Source organism: Biomphalaria glabrata, chromosome 18 (genome assembly GCF_947242115.1).
Source record: "Biomphalaria glabrata chromosome 18, xgBioGlab47.1, whole genome shotgun sequence".
Taxonomy (NCBI): domain Eukaryota; kingdom Metazoa; phylum Mollusca; class Gastropoda; family Planorbidae; genus Biomphalaria; species Biomphalaria glabrata.
The window spans coordinates 22,378,257-22,402,449 of record NC_074728.1 but is presented as its reverse complement, the minus strand read 5'-3'; the positions used below and the strand labels follow the sequence as shown (position 1 = coordinate 22,402,449).

General features: G+C 35.6%; 3 protein-coding genes across 3 annotated transcripts in view; all 3 read right to left on the bottom strand.

The window, feature by feature from the left end:
• LOC106080079 (uncharacterized) overlaps positions 1-603 on the bottom strand; it is a 35,628-nt gene extending 35,025 nt beyond the window's left edge. The window contains exons 1-2 of the mRNA XM_056017671.1: positions 597-603; positions 135-266 (exon numbers count right to left, since the gene is read on the bottom strand). Coding sequence (XP_055873646.1) covers positions 135-266; positions 597-603 — 139 coding nt within the window. The remainder of the gene's footprint in view (positions 1-134; positions 267-596) is intronic.
• Positions 604-3,467: 2,864 nt separating this feature from the next.
• LOC129924046 (uncharacterized) lies at positions 3,468-14,844 on the bottom strand. The gene is made up of 6 exons (XM_056017670.1): positions 14,790-14,844; positions 13,002-13,099; positions 12,080-12,168; positions 7,775-7,921; positions 5,453-5,545; positions 3,468-3,522 (listed from the first exon to the last, which is right to left on the bottom strand). The coding sequence occupies exons 1-6, from the start codon at positions 14,842-14,844 to the stop codon at positions 3,468-3,470; spliced, it is 537 nt and encodes a 178-aa protein (XP_055873645.1).
• Positions 14,845-21,226: 6,382 nt separating this feature from the next.
• LOC106060300 (uncharacterized) overlaps positions 21,227-24,193 on the bottom strand; it is a 30,354-nt gene continuing 27,387 nt past the window's right edge. Inside the window, exon 18 of the mRNA XM_056017669.1 lies at positions 21,227-21,740. Coding sequence (XP_055873644.1) covers positions 21,641-21,740 — 100 coding nt within the window. The 3' untranslated portion in view covers positions 21,227-21,640. The remainder of the gene's footprint in view (positions 21,741-24,193) is intronic.

Genomic DNA, 24,193 nt, shown 5'->3' with positions numbered 1-24,193 from the left:
TGGAAGAAGACTACTTAATCTTAAACCATAATAGTAAATTGGTTTAAATTTACTCAGTTATCGTCTAATTTCCGAACACTATGGCTGACTACGCCATTGTTTTTTTTTTCTTACTTTTGATTTGATGTACTTACCTAAAAGAAAATCTGTGGTATTTGCTTTTCCTCGCCTTGCAGTATTGCAATTGTATGCGAAAGATGTGGCAGCGGGACTTCCCACAATCAGACCAAAAGAAGCATTTCCATAGATACCATAACAATGTAGAGCTGTATTAAACACAAAGAAAAATATGCTTAGTATAAAAAATATTAATTATCGAAGGGGACGAAACCCTACATATTTAGTCTTATCTGTGATATATAAGGGTTTATTTCCTATGTTGCTAACCTAAAAATAATTAATTACCAATAATTAAGCGACTAATAGTTGTTTTTTTTTATAATACCTCTATTCAAGTCAGAACTTCACGGAACCTGGGTCAAGGAACCTGGATGGCTCACCTCAAAAACAGCTGTAACGATTTTACTATAAATTTATCACTGGATGTAGGCCTATATCGTAGCTCGTTGGCCACATGGGGAGAACTCTAATCTGACCGGTCATCGTTACGTGGACTTATGGACTAGCTCCTCCACAAACGCTTCTTTAAAATGATCGTGCCCTGTGCATTCTAAGGAAGCGTCGATATTTCTTATAAATTTCGTATTTATGTAGCTTAGTACACGCTGACACCATGACATATGAAATTTCTCAGAAATATCGACTAAAACAATTTCTTGCAAGGTCGCAATCTCCAAAGTATGTCACTGCATTCACTTGTTAGGTGAGAGTACTTTAGGTTAACTATAAAAAAAATCCTTTTGTAATTTGCGCTAGACTAGGTGGAGATGACTTATTCCTTTCTTTGGGTCGTCTGCAATTTTTTTTACATGACTCGAGCAAGACTTGTATAAACAGTGGCATTTTTAAAAAAAGTGATTCTTGTTTTGTCACGTAAACGAAATAATTGTGCAAAATTTCCGCTTAAATCCGAGATGGCGTGTGGAAGAAATAACGTGTACAAATTTATTATATGACTGAGTGGGTTGATATACGCTTTGTAAATAAAGAGCAGTGATATTTATTATCTTCTTATCTTATATAATACAGACGTTACTTCAAAAAAAGAAGATGATTACGTCCTAAGATAGACACCTATTCTATATAAAACGTAGTCCTGATATAATAATTGGAACTAGGATAATGTAGCAATATAGGTTATCCGTAACTTAATTTTGATATATTTAAATAAAGTCTACAATTCCTGAAACGTATTATGTTTTATAACTTGAATTAAAAATTAGGTAGAAAGACAGAGAGTTTACTTTCTGTTAACATTAAATCTAGATGCCCTACATCCGTAGAGATATAACTTAGCGTAATTATCAAAATAGGACCTATTTAGAGGTGTAAAAGTAGGCAATGTATGCTAGATAATAGGACCTATTTAGAGGTGTAAAAGTGCACAATGTATGCACGATAACAGGACCTATTTAGAGGTGTAAAAGTGCACAATGTATGCACGATAATAGGACCTATTTAGAGGTGTAAAAGTGCACAATGTATGCACGATAATAGGACCTATTTAGAGGTGTGGAAGTGCACAACGTATGCACGACAATAGGACCTATTTAGAGGTGTGGAAGTGCGCAATGTATGCACGATAATAGGACCTATTTAGAGGTGTGGAAGTGCACAACGTATGCACGATAATAGGACCTATTTAGAGGTGTAAAAGTGCACAATGTATGCACGATAATAGGACCTATTTAGAGGTGTAAAAGTGCACAATGTATGCACGATTATAGTTCATGTGTTTTAAGGGAGGGAATCAGCAACAAGCACAATTGGGGTGTTATGGTGTGTGTGTGTTTGTGTGTTTCTATGATAACGGTGGAAAGAGGTTTGCGATTGGTTCTGAATGATGCAAGATAGGTGGCATTTTCGTCATTGGTCTTAGGAAAGACCACTCCAGAACGTGAGACTGAAAGGTTGTGTAATTAGAGTGAGTTAGCTTTCGTTTAAAGTATTAATACTAAGTCTAATACATTTATTTTATCGCATATCAATTCCTTCTTCTTCTTCTAGCCAGCCTTTTGCTGCTGAGCTGTAAGCTCTTTGCAGAATGTTCCAAGGAAAAAATAGTTGTACTGTTTTCTTCAGTTGTTCAGCACTGGCGAACAACTTAATTTTGGCTATATTATTAAAATAAAGTTATTTTTAGTATTGTTTGCAAAGAGATGAATGCCTGGACAGTAGCCTGCTTGAAATGATGTCACCCACACATCAGTTCTCCCTCTCCACTAAGCCGATGAATTCTACTTAGATCCTATGTTATATGAACTTTTCTATTTAGATTCTATGTTATACGAACTTTCCTACTTAGATCCTATGTTATACGAACTTTTCTACTTAGATCCTATGTTATACGAACTTTTCTACTTAGATTCTATGTTATACGAACTTTCCTTTTTAGATCCTATGTTATACGAACTTTCCTACTTAGATCCTATGTTATACGAACTTTCCTTCTTAGATCCAATGTTATACGAACTTTCCTACTTAGATCCTATGTTATACGAACTTTCCTACTTAGATCCTATGTTATACAAACTTTTCTACTTAGATTCTATGTTATACGAACTTTCCTTTTTAGATCCTATGTTATACGAACTTTCCTACTTAGATCCTATGTTATACGAACTTTCCTTCTTAGATCCAATGTTATACGAACTTTCCTACTTAGATCCTATGTTATACGAACTTTTCTACTTTGATTCTATGTTATACGAACTTTCCTACTTAGATTCTATGTTATACAAACTTTCCTACTTAGATCCTATGTTATACGAACTTTCCTTCTTAGATCCTATGTTATACGAACTTTCCTTTTTAGATCCTATGTTATACGAACTTTCCTAATATCCTATGTTATACGAACTTTTCTACTTGGATCCTATGTTATACAAACTTCCCTACTTAGATCCTATGTTATACGAACTTTCCTACTTAGATTCTATGTTATACGAACTTTCCTACTTATATCCTATGTTATACGAACTTTTCTACTTGGATCCTATGTTATACAAACTTTCCTACTTAGATCCTATGCTATACGAACTTTTTTACTTAGATCCTATGTTATACAAACTTTCCTACTTAGATCCTATGTTATACGAACGTTTCTAGTTAGATCCTATGTGATTATTTCTGTAGGCCCTTTCCCCAGAGCCCTTATTGGTCCCAGGTGATATGCCCTCCATTGCACGCCACTGCTAACATTATATCACCTACAAATATACTTATAAAAATACTTAGAATTAAAATAATTATAAGCGAGATAGTTATAATCATTTTAATAAAAAAAAATAGTTATGAACAGAAACTTATTTATTAAAAAAAAACAAAAACAGAATAGTTAAAAGCAACTACTTATAAACAATAGACGTACGATTCAGTATTAATTTTTCGATTATTTCAAACCTGTGAAAACAAACATATATCTATTACATCTATATATCTACGTATAAAACAATACTTCATAGATTTGTAGATGGTTCCAAAACATTCATTCATTCATCTATCAACTTACTATCAAGACAAATCAGGCACCGCCAAACGGATTCGCAAAGAAATTGTATCCACAGGTTCGTATGACCCCTTCAGGTGCTCGCTACTAGACGGTTTAGAAAGATTCTCAGTCTTTCTATTAAACCTTTAAATTTAATTTTTGATTTTGTGCCTAAATGAATGTACTTTGTACTTATTCTTTAGCCCGTGAATTCTAGTATCTGTAACGTTCAAGTGGATAGGCCTGCCCTTTATCTCTCTAGCTTTCTCTCATCTCTCTTTCTCTTTCTCTCATTCTGTCTCTTTATTTTTCTCATGAGAGAAAGAGAGAGAATTAGAGAAGAGAGAATTAGAGAAAGAGAGAGAATTATAGAAAGAGAGAGAATTAGAGAAGAGAGAATTAGAGAAAGAGAGAGAATTAGAGAAAGAGAGTGATTTAGAGAAAGAGAGAGAATTAGAGAAAGAGAGAGAATTAGAGAAAGAGAGAGAATTAGAGAAAGAGAGTGATTTAGAGAAAGAGAGAGAATTAGAGAAAGAGAGAGAATTAGAGAAAGAGAGAGAATTAGAGAAAGAGAGAGAATTAGAGAAAGAGAGTGATTTAGAGAAAGAGAGAGAATTAGAGAAAGAGAGAGAATTAGAGAAAGAGAGAGAATTAGAGAAAGAGAATTAGAGAAAGAGAGAGAATTAGAGAAAGAGAGAGAATTAGAGAAAGAGAATTAGAGAAAGAGAATTAGTGAAAGAGACAGAATTAGAGAAAGAGAGAGAGAATATTAGAGAAAGAAAGAGAGAGAGAGAGAGAGAAAGAGAGAGAGAGAGAGAGACAGACAATGAGAGAAAGACAGAGAGATAAAGAAAAGGCAGGCCTTTCAATTTGAACGCAGCAGATCCTAGAATTCACGGGTTAAACTTTACATTAGAGGGAAGCGTTAAAATGTGGGTCGTTTTAAGAGAACCTGGCGTTCATGACAATTGAAGTTCCTTTTCAGACATTGCGATCTATGGGCAGATGATGTTCATGCCCACCTGTTGTTTTTTTTTTGCCAACGGGTAACTAGCAGGGTGTCATGTGGCCAGCGCAACGACCAACCGCTTTACTTACCCTATCTAAATTCAAGCAACCATTAGAGTTGGGTGAACTCAGGGACTCCCTAAAAACCCCGAAATTTAAAATTCCAGTCTTCACCGTTCGAAAGTCAAGCGCTTAACCACTCAGTCACCTCACCTTCTCATCTTAAATAGCTAACTAATAAATTAGTTTGGCATAGCGCTAAAAAAATACATAACTCCAACTCCTTTGATAGATAGCCAAGAGGTTTTACGCCAAACAACAGTATATTAGAATAAAACTCTTGGGGGATCTACCACCAAGCACGTCCCCAGGTGTCGGATAGGGGAAAGACCTTTAGATAAAGAGTTCGCTGTGAATACCAAAGAAACAGCCGCGGACCAACAGGTTTGCAGTCATGGAGGATGAGATGAAGTATTCTAGTGGCTAGAATATTTACTAAATACATCTCAGAAATCCAGGGAAATGAGTGCAAAAAGCAAGTATAGGGCGCTCTAATTCTAAACCCGGGTAGATGAAACTCGCTAGCTAGGGATAGTTCATCTAAGAGAGACAACTCCGAAAATAAACACCTGCTTGCAGATGATCTTGGCTGATCAAAGGCTAAGGGAGCACACCCAGAAAGAAAAGCAGGCTGAAGTCAGAGTCAATGGGCCTCCTGGCGCAAAACACATTGACACGCAACCTCATCTATGTTGGAGTTCAGTAAACGCTCCAACATAAAAATGAGAACGAGGAAGAAAAACATTTTTACGCTATGGTATAAATAGAATTTACCTTCTCAATCTTCGATTAAATTCTTGTAGCTCAAGTGAACGGATATGTGAATACTCTGCATTCGAAACGACAGTCAAAAAGATTGGAGATTTCCTGATGATATATTTAAACAAGAAAATACTTTTTAAAAAACAAAGCTTATATTAAGCATAGTTGCTTTTTTTGTGACGATACGCACCGGTACGGCGTACCGGCACCTTTTTCAATGTGTGGTGAAACTATAACTTTTCTTGTATTTTCACGTTTATTATTAATTTATTGGTAGTTAAAAGTTAGGCTATCGATCACTGAATACCGGCACCTAATTTTTTTTTTTTACAAAAAAAAAAAAAAAAGCTCTGGTTGCATCAATTAGTTTGGATCAGCCATGTAATTGAATTTGTAAAAGATCTAGACTCTAGACTAACAATAAAAAAGCATTTACAAAAATTTAAAAAAAAAGGGGAACGACATAAAATCGAACTCACACTCAAGCCTTTTCAGGCTTTTCAAGCCAACACGGAAACCACTCTGCTAATGGAGAGTTTTTAAATATGGAAGATAGCTATCTATTGTTTCTATAGTCTCGTCCTTTTCTAGTTCATGTTATGTTCACTTAGACCAACGGTTCTCAACCTTTTATGCTCGGCGACCCCTTTTTACAATCCACCACTCTGCCGCGACCCCTCCCCCCTCCACACACATACACACACATACAGCAATAGAAGAGTAGACAATTTTCGATGGTCTTAGGCGACCCCTGGCAAATCGTCATTCGACCCCCAAGGGGGTCGCGACCCACAGTTTGAGAACCCCTGACTTAGACTCAGACCATGACCCATATAGGGGACTAATTCAGCTGTTACAACGACTTAAGTCAAGTAGAAATTATTTCCCTTGTTTGAGATACCAAACAAAATAATTGTGAACAAATAGTTAATTAACTAATTGGTTAAATTTTTTTTTTATTGATTTTTGTGTTGTCAGGTACAGACATTGCCAGTGACAGATCTTTGTGGAGACAGCTTACGGCCCAATGCGCCGAACTGCGCGAGAGGACCTAAGTCAAAGTCTAAGTAAGGTAGAAGAAATAATTCTTCTCTGAGACATGGATACTTTACAGAAAGCAACTTACGACTTCTTGAACGCTTTCACCAAAGATGTTTGCACACGATCGTGGACACACGGTAGCAAGACTGCACTAAAAACAGCGATGTTCTTGCGAATGCCGGTATGAACTTCTTATAGCCCGACAGTCACGCTGGGCAGGGAACGTACCCCGTATGGAGAGGGGAACATATGTCACAATATTTAATGTCTGAACGTAACCATACGAAAAGTTACAAGGCTAAGACTTTCTTCCCAGCCAATAATAGGCCAATAGTTTTACGCAGAAGATTGAAAACGACACGACGTGAGTTGTAGTTTTTCTACACTGTTGGGGGACTTGAGAGACTTTCTCATCTAATCGCCTTGTAAAATTACATTGAGAACAAACAGAACACTAAAGTAACTATGTAGTCTTTACCCTATCAACCATTTTAATCATTACAAACAAGCAATATATATATATAATAATTATATATATATATATAATATATAATTATAAATAATTAAAATAAAAAGCTTATCTAAATAAGAATAACTCCGCTTTTAAAACATTATCTGTCAATAATTTAACAGTTCTTACTATTGAATATCAAAAAAATATTTAATTACTAATAATTAATAAATTTAGTAAATATTAATCAATAGGCCTAATTGTGCGAAGTTTCAACTTGATCTGATAATGTTTGTTGGAGAATAACGTGTACACACGTTTTGCCGGACAGACAGTCAGTCAGTCAGACAGACAGACAAAAAAAACAGACATTGTGAGTTAATATAAACTTAAAAAAAAAAAAGAATACTTTTTAAAAACAAAGCTTATCTAAGAGAAGTAACCGCTAAGTATAGCCATTTATCAGAAAATCACCTGGTTTATCTCTCTTTCTGCTAAATAAATTAAATTAATTCATTAGTTCTAAAAAAAAAACTGATTGGTTAATTTTTTTTTTATTAATTCGTCTATTGTTATCGACTATGAATACTAATGCAAAGTTTGAACTTGATCCGAGAAAGGGAAATGGGTTAAAAACATGTTCTAATTTTTTTACCAGACAGACAGAGGGACAGACAAAGTAAGTTGATATAAGCTTGGTAAAAAACAATATTTCCGAAATGACTTCGGGTATATCTCCCCTCCTTATGCTTTTTACGGCCGAGCGAGGATTGGCCCCCTGGTACTTCTAATAAATTTGAGAATAGGTAAGTCTCATCTTTTTACCAGAACGTAGTCATTACCGTATGTTGGAGAAAAAGTACCAGCTACCCCAGTAGTTCACCGGCAGCAGCAGACATGACGCCATGGAACCAGTGCTTGCAACGAAAAGAGATGCCCCAAAAGGACCACTACCTTGTAAGACTATAGTTATATTTCTGTAAAAAACTCTGAAAAGGAAAAAAAACAACAACAGTAAAATAAAATAGCAGAGAGTATATAAGTATAAAATAATAATACACAGGCAAGTCCAGGCAATAAACAATGTTTCAAGAATCATTTCACAATGATATTTAGTAACACTACACTCTATGCCAGCGGTTCTCAACCTTTTTTGCTCGGCGACCCATTTTTACAATCCCCCACTCTGCCGCGACCCCCACACACATACAGCAATAGAAGAGTAGACAATAACAATCCATATTATCGATGGTCTTAGCCGACCCCTGGCAAATCGTCAATCGACCCCCAAGGGGGTCGCGACCCACAGGTTGAGAACCCCTGCTCTATGCAATAGAATTCCTAAAAACATACGTCCTTCCTCTCTGAGGACCAAGTAAGGACTTTCTGTCTGACCACGTGGCGTGATTCAGACCGAGACTCTCACGTAAAACGAGAACACAAAGTGCTGTTAGTGAACACTGACCACTGCAAGTCACAGTGATTCTCAAATAATGCTGTGACACATGCATGATCATGTGAAACACCGCATTCATCCTAAATCTTCAGAACCACATTATCTCTCAAGTCTAGCAACCTCAAGTTTGGCATGACCAAGTAAAGACATTGAAGAACAGCTTTTTTTTACTTTTACCTTTACCTATCCCTTAGTCTGTTGGACAGTTGGGGCACCAGGCAAGACTTGTCGACCGCCTTTCTCCATTCCTCCCTTTTTTTTTGCCTTGTTTAGAACCTCTCTCAATGGCAGGCCCGTCCATTCTTTAATGTTGTCCTCCCATCGCTTTTTCTGTCTGCCTCTTCTTCTTTTACCTGGCACTGTTCCCTGAAGGAAGGTCTTTGCGAGCCCCGTAGATCTTGTAATGTGGCCATAGGTTTTAAGCTACATAATCATGATAGTCAACGCCCTCAACACAACTTTGTGCTACACTATTTAACTATGGTACTTTATGCATCCATCACTAAACCGAATCTAGAACAAAGATGAGATCTACAACTGTAATATACATGCGCCTTTAATGTTTTCCAAACTTATCCTCGGCCTGTAAACAGAATTATTAAAGTGATAATCGGCTTGCGTAGGCCATTATCACTTTTTACACTAATTTACACTAAATGCTGTCCACGGTGGTGGACAATGGTTATGCCTGCGCTGGGTGTTGCAAAATATGTAGATCACAGCTGGGGCGTGTAGCCACGGGAAATAATGCATTCATCTTCGGACTCGAAGACAAACCTTATTATTGAATCTAAAACGTAGTTTCTAAACCCTGTGACAGAACAACTTCTGGTGATCAAATTTACGCTCTAGCCAGCTAGAGTCTGAAAGCCCCGTGGTTAAGCGTTGTTTTAAATGATTAGTTGCAGGAATTCATTTTTTTTTCCATGGCTTCCAAAGCACATTATTCACTAATGTGAAAAAATTCAATATAAACTCTTTGAAATAAAAAATTTATACTATGCGTAGTTGTATCAATCAGTTAATTAGTTTCGATCAGTCATGTCATTAAATTTGTAACCGATCGAGACTTACAGCTATAAATCTGAGAGATAAAAAAAATTATATATAAACTGTTCTTGTTAATCGCAATTTCATGGTTTTAGCTTTCTAAAAACGCTATGATCCTATCACTTGTCTGAGCCAGATGGGAGGAGGGGGGGGGGGAAATCACAGTGAATGTTACCATGAAAGGCCTACATTTCTATACAAAAAAAAAAGTTGAACGACCTTAATTGAAACTCGAGGGCTCAAGTCTACTCAAGCCTCCTCAGGCTAGCACAAGAACCACTGTACTAGAGAAGTGTTTATGAAAATAGAAGGTTTTATAGTTAGCTTTAGCTAGCTAGAGCTTTAGAAAAAAAAGGAATTCTATCGTAAGGAATTCTATTCTAAGGAATAAAACTTTGCACTTACAACTAAATGTTCTCAATGTTGTAGAAGCTATTTCCTTTATTCAATATCAAACAAAATAATCAATTACCAATAATTAATTGACTTATCGATTAATTTTTTTTATTGATTCATGTTTTGTTAGGTACAATACATAATTTTAAAAAAAATTGTCAACTTGATCCAAGAATGGGTGTGCTTGAGAAATAACGTCTTCCATTATCTAAGGGGACAAAATCCTACATATTTTTTTTTGCCTTTTCTGTGAATTCTGAAGAATAAATTCCCCTTTTGGGTATCAAACAAAACGATAAATTACCGTTAACTATTTGACTCATTATTTTTTTTTTAAAAATTGAAATAGCGTGTACGAACTTTTTACCAGACAGACAGAAAGAGTGAGTTGATAGAAGCTTTTTTTTTTTTAACATGGCCGAAAGCAAGTGTTTCGAACAACGAGAAGTAACGTAAGTACATCTCTATATTGCGTCATTGTTTCCACATCAACAGAAGGAAATAACGACGTTTTTTTTAGAGAAATTCGACTTTTGTATGTGAGAAATACGGGAAGAATTACATTAGGGGATACCTAACGATTTCCCTAGAAGTTTAACATTCGATGTATATCGCGGAGAAAAGAATTGCTATCTAGTTGGCCAATGGGTAAAATACTTAAGTTTCACAGTTGTAATTTTTCTAATTAAAAAATAAATAAATTTGGATATAGAACTAGGCCTAGATCTAGATCCAACATTGGTTTGGAAAGGACTATTGGGGTCAGGAATTTTCGAATGTAAGACATTACTGATTCAATAGTTTAATAAATTATTGATCAGGAAAGTTTTGCGTAAGTGTAGTAGATCTAAGAGAAACAAATCGCTGTATAAGTTGTATAAAGGAGGTATCTATATATCTATATCTATCTATATCTATCTATCTATATCTATCTATATCTATCTATCTATCTATCTATCTATCTATCTATCTATCTATCTATCTATCTATCTATCTATCTATCTATCTATCTATCTATATCTATCTATCTATATATCTCTCTCTCTCTCTCTCTCTATATATATATATATCTATATCTATCTATCTATCTATCTATCTATCTATCTATCTATCTATATATATATATAATAGTATTCGTGGCCCAACTATCCGGGACATCACGAAAAAGTCATGGAAAGATAACTCTTTTATGTCTGCAAGTCGGAATAGAGTTACCCCACATAACTTTCGCGGCGACAGAGAGCACGGCTCAGAAAAATAAGAGGGGGTTGGGGGTGGTGCGGAGAACAAGTACTCTTTCTCTTTATACATTATATATTAGACTACATTTATGTGTGTATTTTTTACACACGTCAATATCTGGTGTCATTAAAATGGTTGCATGTTTTTTCTGTAGCTTTGTTTTGATGTTGCCCCCTCTGTGTTTCCATTAGTTTCCTAACCATGGCCACCGCTTCACATATATTTCGTGGAGTCAACAGATCTTTCAGTGTTGTTGAAATTCCTGCATCAGGTAACTGTGTATTTCTATCAGTTGAATTTGTCTGGGGAAAATGTCATCAACGAAACTGTTGCTCTCGAACTTCGCAAGATGGTTGTAAGTTTTGTTTGCGAACATTGAGATAACAATGGCGACCCCTGCCGTTGTTCCTACTCACGAAAGCACAGTCATATTTAGTAAAATCACTAAATTTAGAAAGCCTTCAGGATAGAAGACTTAAAAGTAAAGTAGCAATTATACATAAAACATTGAACCATGGAACTATCATAATCTTTAAATACAAAAACAAAATTTAATAAAATACTCAGAAAGACGCAAAAATAAAGGCACATTCCTCATCCCATATGCTAGGACAAATTTGTACAAATACTCCTTCTTCCCTAGTGCTATTAGCGCATGGAATGGGTTGCCTGAGCTATGCGGGAAAACCAATGACTTGCCAGAATGCATGACTAAAAGCATGACGCGTAGAACGTAATCATCTTCTTTTTTTAAGTAACGTCTGTATTATATAAGATAAGATAAGAAGAAATAATAAATATGCCTCTCTCTCTCTCTCTGTTTCTGGTAAAGTATGTCACTAGGTTTATCTTTTCTATTTGTAAATTATGAATAATTCCTGAAAATAGCGGCGTATACTACGCCGCTGGTCGACTAGTTGTCTTAAAAAAAAACATTTTAAAATGTTTGTCTAGTTACGAGATATATACAACGTTGACAAGATAATAAAAAGTAGATACGAACATTTGCCTGGCACTAAAAATGTGTTCTGTGGGGGTGCTTTTGGAGACCTCAAACGAGTCTATCTCATCTGTAAGTTTCTTTACACTCACCTGAATGAAAATAATAAAATGACGCAAACTCAAATTAATGGCGTTATTATTAGTATTATAGCTTTTATATAGCGCTACTTTCATGCTTATAGCATGCTCAGAGCGCTTTGGTCCAATCTCATTTGTGGACCAGTGGGGGAGGGGGAAGAGGGTATCTAGGAGTTGGTTTTCCGTGCTGCCTGTAGGCCCTCAGTAAACACAACTCTGCCCGAGTCGGGTGTCGAACCTCGAGCCGAGTCGGGTGTCGAACCTAGGTAGCCAGGCCAAGCCAAGTTCAAGCGCACTTGGCCTCTCGTCCACGCTTCCCACCATAATTATAGAAAGATAATTAAAAAACCTCTACTCAAGTCACATGATCGGATTGGGCAAAATCTGGAACCTTCTGGGTGGACATATTTCTCTACAAAAATGTTGAACTCAGTTACTTTTGTGATGGAGGCGTGGTGGCTGAGAGTTAAATCGCTTGGCTGCCAAACCGGAGGTCCTGGGTTCGAATCTCGACGAAGGATCTTTAGGGTTCCCCTGATACCTGACATTAGTTGGGGGAAAAGTAAAATTCTCTATAAACATTTTGAACTCGGTTACTTTTGTGATGGAGGCGCGGTGGCTGAGCGGTAAAACGCTTGGCTTCCAAACCGGAGGTCCTGGTTCGAATCTCGACCAAGGATCTTTATGGCTACTCTGATATCGTTGTGCTGGCCACATGACACCCTCGTTAACAGTTGGTCACAGAGACTTATGACTTTTTACATCGTTTGATTTATTACTTTCTCTTCAAGTTCTATTAAAACAAAATGCAAGAAGAAAAAAAAAAGAAAAAAAAAAAAACTCACTTGAATAGTCCTAGAAGATAGTGATGTCAGTTTCAGTACTACATCTGGCCACGTGACGTTACTACAAAACGCTATCAGATAAAGATCACCCAATTGTCCTGTCAATTGGATTTCATATATATATATATATTTATTTATTTATATATACTGTTATGACATGATTAGGAATTAGTTATTTGTTTCGGGAATAGGGTAAAGTTTTACTTAGCGAAGATGACGTAAAATTGGTTAAAAAAGAAGAATGCTCTAAGCGACGCTAAAAGGAAGACGCTTCTTGTAGAATAGATACGGATTTACGGACATAGCTGACATCGCACGATTCCCTTCTTGATTATTAAATATCGTTATAGAACAACATCAGCGTCGACTACATATTTGATTGTTTCGGCCTTTCGCCGGTGTTACTGAATTAGTTGAGTTCAGCGTTACTTCCAGTCAGATCTACACTAGACATATTGCCAAGAATCAACACCGCGCGGAGGCCTTTAACAGTACGCACACATAAATATAAATGAATATATGGAGATGATGTGGCTGAGGGGTAAAGTACTTGGAACCGGAAGTCCTGTGTTCGTGTTCGAATCCAGGTGAAGACTCTATGTGGACCACTAAGGGGGGGGGGGGGACCGATTTTGTGTTTGTGTTTCCACACAAACTGTCTTGTAAACCTTGTTTTATATTTTACTTTTTGTTTTTTTTTTAAGCTATCGGGGTATAATCTTAGTAACACTTTCAGATAACCAAAAACTTAGTTTATAACATATATATATTGTACTTATGAAGTTTCACGTTTGTAAGAGAAAGCGCAGCTTGTGCCAAACTTAAAGATTAAACTTTCAATATTCTTTCATTTTAAAATGGTCAAAGATTTGAAAGAACAGTTGCTCTTTTAAAAAAAAAGAAATAGTTCTGTAAATTCATATCACTCAGGATGCGTTGTGGCTGAGCGGCAAAGCGTTTAGCTTCTAAACCAGAAATCCCCGGGTTCGAATCCCGGTGAGGACTGGGATTTTTTTTTATTCGTCGCCTCGTGAGTCCACCCAGCTCCAATGTGTACCTGATATTAGTTGGGTAAAAGTAAAGGCGGTTGGTCGTTGTGCTGGCCACATGACACCCTCGTTAACCGTGGGCCGAAGAAACGATCACCTTTACATCATCTGCCCTATATAGACCACAAGGTCTGAAAGGGGAAACCAAAGAATCTCGGTTTTTTGAATCTTGAAGAATGCAGAGATTTAGAATGGATTGTTAGGACAACCAAACCCGACTCTAATTTGTACCTGTTCATTATTTGGGGAATGAAAAAAGCGGTTGCTTGTTGTGCTAGCTACATGACATCCTCGTTAACCACCTGCTACAGTAACAGATGACCTTTACATCATCTGCCCTGTAGATCGCAAAGGTCTGAAAAGGGTACTCTACAGCTTACAGTAATTGGAATAAGTAATGCAGATTTAAAAAAAAAAACAAAGGATTCCTACTATTATTTTAAAACATTATCGTAAAACTAAACATTCTTACATTGTAATTGTTATTGGAAAATTAGAGAAATGACAGTATTGATCTGACACCTACGACATTTGCTCTATCAGCGCGTCGTTCGACCAACAGTGCTAAACCAACCATAAAATGTCGTTGGAAATTTTAGTTGGTTAAAAAAGTATTCGACTTGTGCTTTGAACAATTTTTCACAACTTTTGACCACATTCCACATTCCACATTCCACATTTAGGCTGTGATAAAGTGTAAGATAACCTTTGGGAGTGAGAAATGAGATTTTATGCTTACCCTTTACGCATAGTATGTAAGAAAATATGAGCAAAGGGCGAGTAATCCACAACATGACTAGGGATAAAAAAACAAAACAAAGGGAAGTAAATAGTGTTAATAGTGATTATAATTTGGCGCTCTATAAATTAAATCATTATTTTTAATAATAATAATTATTATTATAATTTTAAAAAAGAGCACATGAAATTATTATTTAGTTATATAAAGTTTATAAAATTAAATATAAGCCCTTTTGTCAGTATAATTCTAATAGATGTAATGTTATCTAATTTTTATTCATGGACCCCACCATCGAAATGTGTTGCAGGACGACTACACTGTTATTGTAATAGACACATTAAAAACAACATATATCACGCTAAACACAATGATTATATTAATATTTATCTATGTTCTTTACTCCAGCCACTTGTTCTCTAAACTGACCTCCTTTTACACACAGTCCCTGACACACTGCTGTTCACTCAACCATGTACACTCAAGGTCATTTCATACACAGGCACACACACTGCACTACCAGCGACTCAAAACACATACACTTACTATCACAGTAATTTCTACTGAACAGATCAATCTAAGATTCTTATACAAATATGTAATCTTGTTATACCCAATACATCAGATCTAGTCAGATGAGAATTAAAGTTTAAGCTATGAAGATACTATTCAACTTTTAAAAGTAAATAGAACGATTCTAATTATATATATTTAGTGCCAATCATAGACTCTTTTATACATTACAGACGTTGCATCAAAAAAGAAGATAAATGCATCCTATTCATTTTATATGTCAATCTAGTCATGCATGTTAATCATTTAATTAAACTCTGCTAAGTCGTTGATTTTACTGGCTGATACAGGCAACCCATTCCATTCTCTAATGGCACTAGCTCTGAAGAAGGAGCACTTCCATAAACGTTTTCTAGTCTAGCGTATGGAATGAGAAATAATAAATATGCCTCTCTATCTGTTTCTGTTAAATTATGTCACTAGGTTTCGCTTATCTATTTCTATATTATAGGTATGGTTAGTTGTTTTAAATCGTGCATATATTTAGATAGCTCTTTAAACTATAGCGTATCTCAATGACATATTTAAAAAATTCTTAGATCTTGTAAATTTTAGTAATATGATCATTTTTTTGTATCATATTTATGGATCTAATACTTACTTAATCATTTTTTTTTTTACAATTTCATTTAACTTCCGGTGCATAAAAAAAGGTGCGGTAAAATTAGTTCGAAATATTTATCTTAAATTATCTTATAAAATACAGACATTACTTCAAAAAAAAAAAAGAAGAAGAAGATAATCATTACGTCCTACGCGTGTTCCTAGGTCAATTTAGTCTTGCCTGTTAACCAATGACTTAAATTCTGCCAAGTCATTGTTTTTCCTACTTGGCTCAGGCAACCCATTCCCATGCCTTAATAGCACTAGGGAAGAAGGAACATTTATACAAATTTGTCCTAGCATGTGAAATGGCGCATGCACCTTTATCTTTGTGTCTTTCTATTTTTATTAAGTTTTGTTTGTTTTAAGATTATGGTTCACTTATGTTTAATTGCTAGTTTACTTTTAATTACTCTATCCTGAAGGCTTTCTAAATTTAGTGATTTTACTAAAGGTGTTACTCTAGTCAAATGTGACTATTCGTTTGTTACGAATCTCACTGCTCTAGTTTGTGTTCTAGTTTCTTAATGTTTTCTTTATGTAAGTTCTTCGTGTCGTAAGGTTGCGAAAAGATTCTTCTTAAAATAGAGATTTGAACTGAAATAAAACCTTCACGATGTAAACAAGATTCTTTATTCAACCATCTTGGCACTCAAGGTGTGCCCCCCATATGTGTGGCCATAACTCTTCATGCAAATTATCTAGAAGGGGGATCTCATGCTATTCATAACAAGATTAAAAAGAGAGTTTGTGTTATCACATAATCTCAGAGGCGGCCCTTATCAAATTCATAAATGTTTTGATCGTTTAAAGAAATTTGGCGTTATTTTTTCACATAACAGCAAAAAAAAAAGAAACACGTCGTCTTTGATAAGACTCTTCTAACTCTTCTGGAATAAGCAGAGTAGCGTTAAGTGATCACCTAAGATCAGCATGGAAACCTCTCGATACAGTGTAAGATGATTACCTACTTTAATTGATTTTTACTCATATGTAAAGTCCCAATCTTAATACATTTATTCAATTGTTATTGCACATTTTACACTAATACTTAATTTAAAATTATAAACAGACTTAACATCAGATGTACAGGTTTCGTTTGTTATACTTTAAATGGTGTAACGTTGTGCTGTATCATTTACACTTAAACTACTATCTAGATGTATCATGTGTCTGTTTTTACCAAGTTATAATTCTCCCAAATTGGTTGTCACCTCCAAAATAGTGTCGACTGGTGCGGACCGCACCCTCACAACCCCTCCCCCTAGTGACGCCACTGCTCCAAGATATATCTCGAGATTTTATTATTATCTTTTCAATGTGTCCGCTTTTGCCAAATTATAATTTTTCCAACTCGGTTGTCACCCCCAAAATGGTGTAGACCGGTGCGGACCGCATTCTCGCCCTCCCCAGTAACGCCACTGCTCCCAGATACCTACTTCTTCCCAACAATTTCGATTAATATATTGGAGTAGACGTTGTAGGGCCTGCACAACTAAACAGTTTCCCATGCGAACAGCATAGGCTAATTCACTATTAACCACTAGTTGGCCTACTAATCCTGATCATAATCGCTCTAGACTCTATTTACTTAATAGGTCTAGACTAGATCCAGAATATAGAATATATATAGAATCTAGATTTAGACAAGATCTAGATTTCTTGACTAGTTCTAGATATGATATAGATCTAATTTAGATCTGGATCTAGACTCTTGAAGAAATAGATCTATCTAGATCAGTGATTCCCAAAGTGGTCCATATAGACCCCCAGGGGTCTACGAAGACTTCCAAGGGGTCTACGAAAGGGAAAACATAAATTGGGGGTCCATGAGATGTCCACGGGGGTCTACAATAGATTTCATTTATTCACGTCTTGACTTTAATTTTAACATCAAATTATTGTAATTCTTTCATACACTAATATATGATTTGTATCCGAGTTAATCCTTTAAATATTTATCCTGCTATTCAAGCGAAAAATTGTTATATCTAATTTAAATACTTATTTAAATAGCTTCAATGTTTAACAAAAAGTATGTAGACTGTACAGCGTTGATTATTTAAAATTGGTATTTATTCTTTCCTTGTCATACTAGCGGTTGCCTAAGTGCCTTTTTATACCAATATGAAATCAATTATACTGGAGGATCATTTGAGACAATGCCTGCACCCTGACTAAGTAGATAAAGATTTGAACAACGTTTGAACAGTCAAAGATCAGAATAGACCCACACAATCTGTCTTCTACACCATATCTTAGAGAAGATAATACTTTGTGAGCGTCTTACAAGATCTCTTTAAATATAGCACAATACGGAAAACACTATACGGGTAAAACATTGATTTTACCCGCCGTCGTAGTTTAAATAGCTGTTTTACACAAATCTACATCTGATATTATTAAACGAATTTCTTTAATCAACAATACAGTTCAAGGTCACATCTGTGGCATAAGTTATAAAATGAAAAGCTTTTTTTTTTGTAATTCTTTCCAAACGACATATATACTGTTACGGATCATCGGCGTCGCAGGCTCTGACAGGGTGTAGCGCTGTGTGATGCTAACTGCCTAAAGGTCGCCGGGTCCTTATTTTTAACAGGGTTGACCCACGAAACCTTTCCCATGTTCGGGTATAGCTGCAAGACAGCACAGTTTGAATTTACTTTCCTTCTGCTTGGTGGGCTGCAAGCCAAGTCTAATGAGCCCTTCCTGCCAAAAGCTGACTGGTTTGGGTACTCACTAGGTACTCACCTTCACCCCTCCTCCTGTTATTGAAAACAGTTCTGCGCACCCAATATGTGTGCAAGACGTGAAAGATAAAAGAATACATGAGAAACTAGTGAAAACTTTTACAATGATACATATGGCTAATTAATTAGTTGATTGATTACTATTTAATGTTTTAGGACTACTTCATAGAACAACAAATTCCTACATGAAACATTTGTCCGTAGCAACGGATAATAGATGTGCAAAAAAAAAAACAAAAAAAAAACATTTCCAATGTGTTTGGTGATTCCTGTAATAAATATAAATTGTTATTTTAATTAGTTTAAATTTGAATTTTATCAATTAAAAAAAATAGATCTCTATAACCCTATGTGTAGCTGTAAATTAGTTTTCCACTCTTTAACTCACTACAGTTAGAAATTTCTTTAAAAAATGTTTTAATGTATTTGCAAAAATTCAATACAAGTTAAGTAGGGGGTCTACCGAAAGCCAGAAAACATGGCAAGGGGTCTACGAGACAAAAAAGTTTGGGAACCACTGATCTAGATCTAGTAGCCTTGTCGTCGAAGCCTACAAAGATAAACACATCCATAAAAGTCTAGCCCAGGGCAATTACTTACTGAAACCCGGCACTGTTTGTTTGTGTGCATGTTTTTGTGTGTACATGTTTTTGTGTGTACATGTTTTTTGTGTGCATGTTTTTGTGTGTACATGTTTTTGTGTGTACATGTTTTTGTGTGTACATGTTTTTGTGTGTACATGTTTTTCAGTGTGCATGTTTGTGTGTGTGCGTGTTTTTGTGTGTAAATGTTTTTGTGTGTACATGTTTTTGTGTGCGCATGTTTTTGTGTGTACATGTTTTTGTGTGTACATGTTTTTTGTGTGCATGTTTTTGTGTGTACATGTTTTTGTGTGTACATGTTTTTGTGTGTACATGTTTTTCAGTGTGCATGTTTGTGTGTGTGCGTGTTTTTGTGTGTAAATGTTTTTGTGTGTACATGTTTCTGTGTGTACATGTTTTTGTGTGTACATGTTTTTGTGTGTACATGTTTTTGTGAGTAAATGTTTTTGTGTGTACATGTTTTTGTGTGTACATGTTTTTGTGTGTACATGTTTTTGTGTGTACATGTTTTTGTGTGCGCATGTTTTTGTGTGCACATGTTTTTGTGTGTACATGTTTTTGTGTGTACATGTTTTTGTGTGCGCATGTTTTTGTGTGTAAATGTTTTTGTGTGTAAATGTTTTTGTGTGTACATGTTTTTGTGTGTACATGTTTTTGTGTGTACATGTTTTTGTGTGTACATGTTTTTGTGTGCGCATGTTTTTGTGTGTACATGTTTTTGTGTGTACATGTTTTTGTGTGCGCATGTTTTTGTGTGTAAATGTTTTTGTGTGTACATGTTTTTGTGTGTGCATGTTTTTGTGTGTACATGTTTTTATGTGTACATGTTTTTGTGTGTGCATTTTTTTGTGTGTACATGTTTTTGTGTACATATTTGTGTGTGTACATGTTTTTGTGTGTGCATGTTTTTGTGTGTACATGTTTTTGTGTACATATTTGTGTGTGTACATGTTTTTGTGTGTACATGTTTGTGTGTGTGCATGTTTTTGTGTGTACATGTTTTTGTGTGTGCATGTTTTTGTGTGTGCATGTTTTTGTGTGTACATGTTTTTGTGTGTACATGTTTTTGTGTGTACATGTTTTTGTGTGTACATGTTTGTGTGTGTACATGTTTGTGTGTGTACATGTTTTTGAGTGTACATGTTTTTGTGTGTGCATGTTTTTGTGTGTACATGTTTGTGTGTGAGCATGTTTGTGTGTACATGTTTTTGTATTTGTACATGTTTGTGTGTGTACATGTTTTTGTGTGTACATGTTTTTTGTGAGTACATGTTTTTGTGTACATATTTGTGTGTGTACATGTTTTTGTGTGTACATGTTTTTGTGTGTGCATGTTTTTGTGTGTACATGTTTTTGTGTACATATTTGTGTGTGTACATGTTTTTGTGTGTGCATGTTTTTGTGTGTATACGTTTTTGTGTGTACATGTTTTTGTGTGTGCATGTTTTTGTGTGTACATGTTTTTGTGTACATATTTGTGTGTGTACATGTTTTTGTGTGTACATGTTTTTCTGTGTATACGTTTTTGTGTGTACATGTTTTTGTGTGTGCATGTTTTTGTGTGTATATGTTTTTGTGTGTACATGTTTTTGTGTGTGCATGTTTTTGTGTGTACATGTTTGTGTGTGAGCATGTTTGTGTGTACATGTTTTTGTGTGTACATGTTTGTGTGTGTGCATGTTTTTGTGTGTACATGTTTGTGTGTGTACATGTTTTTGTTGTACGTCCGGCCCAATAAAAAATAAACCACAACCACCAACAACTAAACAACAAATAATAAGCCACCACCAACAATTAAATAACAAAAAATAAACCTACAAGAACAACAAATAAACAACATAAAATAAACCACCAGCAACAACAACTAAACAACAACAACAACTTCACTATGATTAATATCATGTTTTTTAATGTAGAAAAAAAAATATCGAAACTTTCAATTACAATTCACTGCACAAATAGACAATGTCGATGAAAGCATTTTATACAAGAAAATCGTTTTAGTTTTACAGTAATCATTCTTTGAATAACAAACACAGTAACAATATTTATAATATTCCGCATTCAGTTATCCGGATGATTGATTTTCCGGACAGATCCCTGTTCCCAATTCATCCAGATAATGGGCGTCCTACTTAATAGTTTGAAAGAGTTACTGTCCCTTTCCATCATCAAAAAAAAAATTGTGAAAATAGGAATGACATATCAACGCAAACGGCCAGATATTATCTTATAATCCTGCTGCAGCAAACATAAAGCCGATTGGTTGGAACACGCTAAGAGACTATTTAAAATGTTTCTTTCTATTAAAACTGCGAATCTATAAGCTTGTTGAGTTTGTAGGAATTTCTTTGGAAGACGACAGATCAATAAAATCAGCTTCTGACTCCATTTTGGTTACAATTTCGCTCGATTTTCTCCTAAGTGTTAGTAGAATAAAATTGTATTAAAAAAAAACAACTTTCATATTTATCTACAACTATACCTCTTTTTATCTCTTCAGTTGGGGAAAAGTAAAGGCGGTTGGTCGTTGTGCTGGTCACATGACACTGCTCGTAAACCATGAGCCACAGAAACAGATGACCTTTACATCTGAAAGGGGGAACTGTATAGCTTCTAGATCAACGGTTCTAAACCTTTTATGCTCGGCGACCCCTTTTACAAACTCCAACTCTGCCGCGACCCCCCCCCCCGCACACACACACACACCTATAGAAGAATAGACAAAAACAATCCATTTTATCGACCCACAGGTTGAGAACCCCTGTTCTAGATTTTCTAGAACACAAATTTCAACATTGTAGTTCTGAGATTTCGTGATTACATCATACCGACGGTAACAGGAAAGTAGCGAGTCTCTGCTCCCTCCCTCCCCCCGGGTGTATCACAATACAGTAAATCAGTGTTTATCCGATTTTTCGTGTTAGACACCATGTTTATAGTATTAGTTATTTAGCGACGCACCATAGAAGACGTATATTGAACGGGACTAGTGACGTTTGGGATATTTTGGGTTAGATACTGGAACATCAGTTAGCGCTAGAATTCTCTAGGGTAAAGACGTGTTTATTTTGACAGAGACATTTACTGTGGCCTTTTCTTGGAATAAATATCCTATGAATTGTTCATCAGTGTTGACCACATCTCTTCACTCGCTAAATAGATGGTTTGTTTATTCTATATTGTTGATCAACTACATTGAATACACCCGAACAATAAAACTCAAACGCTTGCAGAGTAATTGATTGAAATTCAACAGTCATCTAGAGTTGACCTCAAGACAGTCTGAACAAGGCCATCACATTCGAGACACCTTAGCCTGCAGTGGGTTAGGGTGAGACCTTTCGTAAAACAGAAGGCCCCAACAACTAATATGCGACGTCGCGACCTATGGGCAGTGGAGACCAATAACTCGTTGCCACATCGTAACAAACTGTTGATCTAAACTGCCCCACAGGTTGTGACGTTGCAGGTCAGTGTTTAGGCTTTCTATAACGAATGGGCTCAGTTAGGGAGAGATCTGTTGGCTGCCACAGTGGGTCAGGGTTGAAGAAAACAATTTTAAAGGAAAAAAATAAAACATTAAAATAATAACACGATTTGCTTCACAGAGTTCCATGTTTTTTTTCCCCATATGTTTACAAATATGTTTGGAATCAAAACTTACTTAGCAATGGTTAAAACTGCAAGGCGTAGTTGTTTTTGTTTTCTCTTAGAAATTGAAGGAACATCCGAAAGATGTATAAATATTTGTACAACGCCAAATGAATCTTTAAATTGTATTACTTTGGACAATCATGTCTTGAATATTCTTTGCTAATAGGCAGATCCAATATGGATCAGACCGGGCCGTCTTTGAGTTTGTGTGATAGCACAAACTCTCTTTGTAATCTTGTTTTTTTTTTTTTCAGAAATAGTAGTTGGTACAGAGATTCGAACTCGGGAAAAAAACGTTAATACGTCTTTAAAAGGGATTTGTGTTTTTGTATACTAGATTTGGTCACACGAACTTTCACGGCACCCCTATAACAAAAGTCAAAGGACGTATGATGATGAATATGACGATGATGTTGATGGTGATGGTGATGATGATGGTGATTACGATGATTATGATGATGATGATGAAGATTTTGATGATGATGATGGTGATAATAATGATGATGATGATTTTGATGAGGGTGACGATGACGATGATGATGATTATGGTGGTGGTGGTAATAGTGATAATGACGATGACAATGATGATGATGAAGATTTTGATGATGATGATGAAGATTTTGATGATGATGATGATGATGATGATAATAGTGATGATGATGATGAAGATTTTGATGATGATGATGATGATAATAGTGATGATGATGATGAAGATTTTGATGATGATGATGATGATGCTAGACAAGGTTCTTGAAGAACAGCAGTGGAGAAGCAACAGATTGGACACACCGAACCGATATCTAATTGTTCTTGCAATCTGAGAAATATATTTTCTCCCGGCGTCTAGAGGTCACTAATTATCATTATAAAAATAGCAAATCAAAGTAGGTTAAGTAGCCAAAGAGACAACATTGACCAATACAATTGTACGAGGGACACTTGAGGTACTTGCAATGCAGGCACGTCTGTAAGCCACGTGATAGCGTCTCATCTAAGACGGCGTATCGGGTATATTTTTACAAAGCATGTATTAACTATCTCCGTCTGTCCGTATGTCTGTCTGGTTACACAATTTGTACACGTTATTTCTAGTTGATAACAAGACACGAATCAATGAAAAAATTAAGTTAATGAATTAGGGTTATTAATTCATTCTGTTTTACATAGAAGAAGGTAGGCTACTTAATCCTTGCTGTATTAAGATATATAGAAGTCA

Bases quoted from the DNA above. Each gene is read 5' to 3' on its own strand.
- LOC129924046 (XM_056017670.1), bottom strand. From the start codon at position 14,844: ATGTTGTGGATTACTCGCCCTTTGCTCATATTTTCTTACATACTATGC. The intron at 13,100-14,789 runs GTAAGCATAAAA...TCCAATTGACAG, and splicing joins TTACATACTATGCGTAAAGG to GACAATTGGGTGATCTTTAT. The intron at 5,546-7,774 runs GTAATGACTACG...ATATATCATCAG, and splicing joins TACTTTTTCTCCAACATACG to GAAATCTCCAATCTTTTTGA.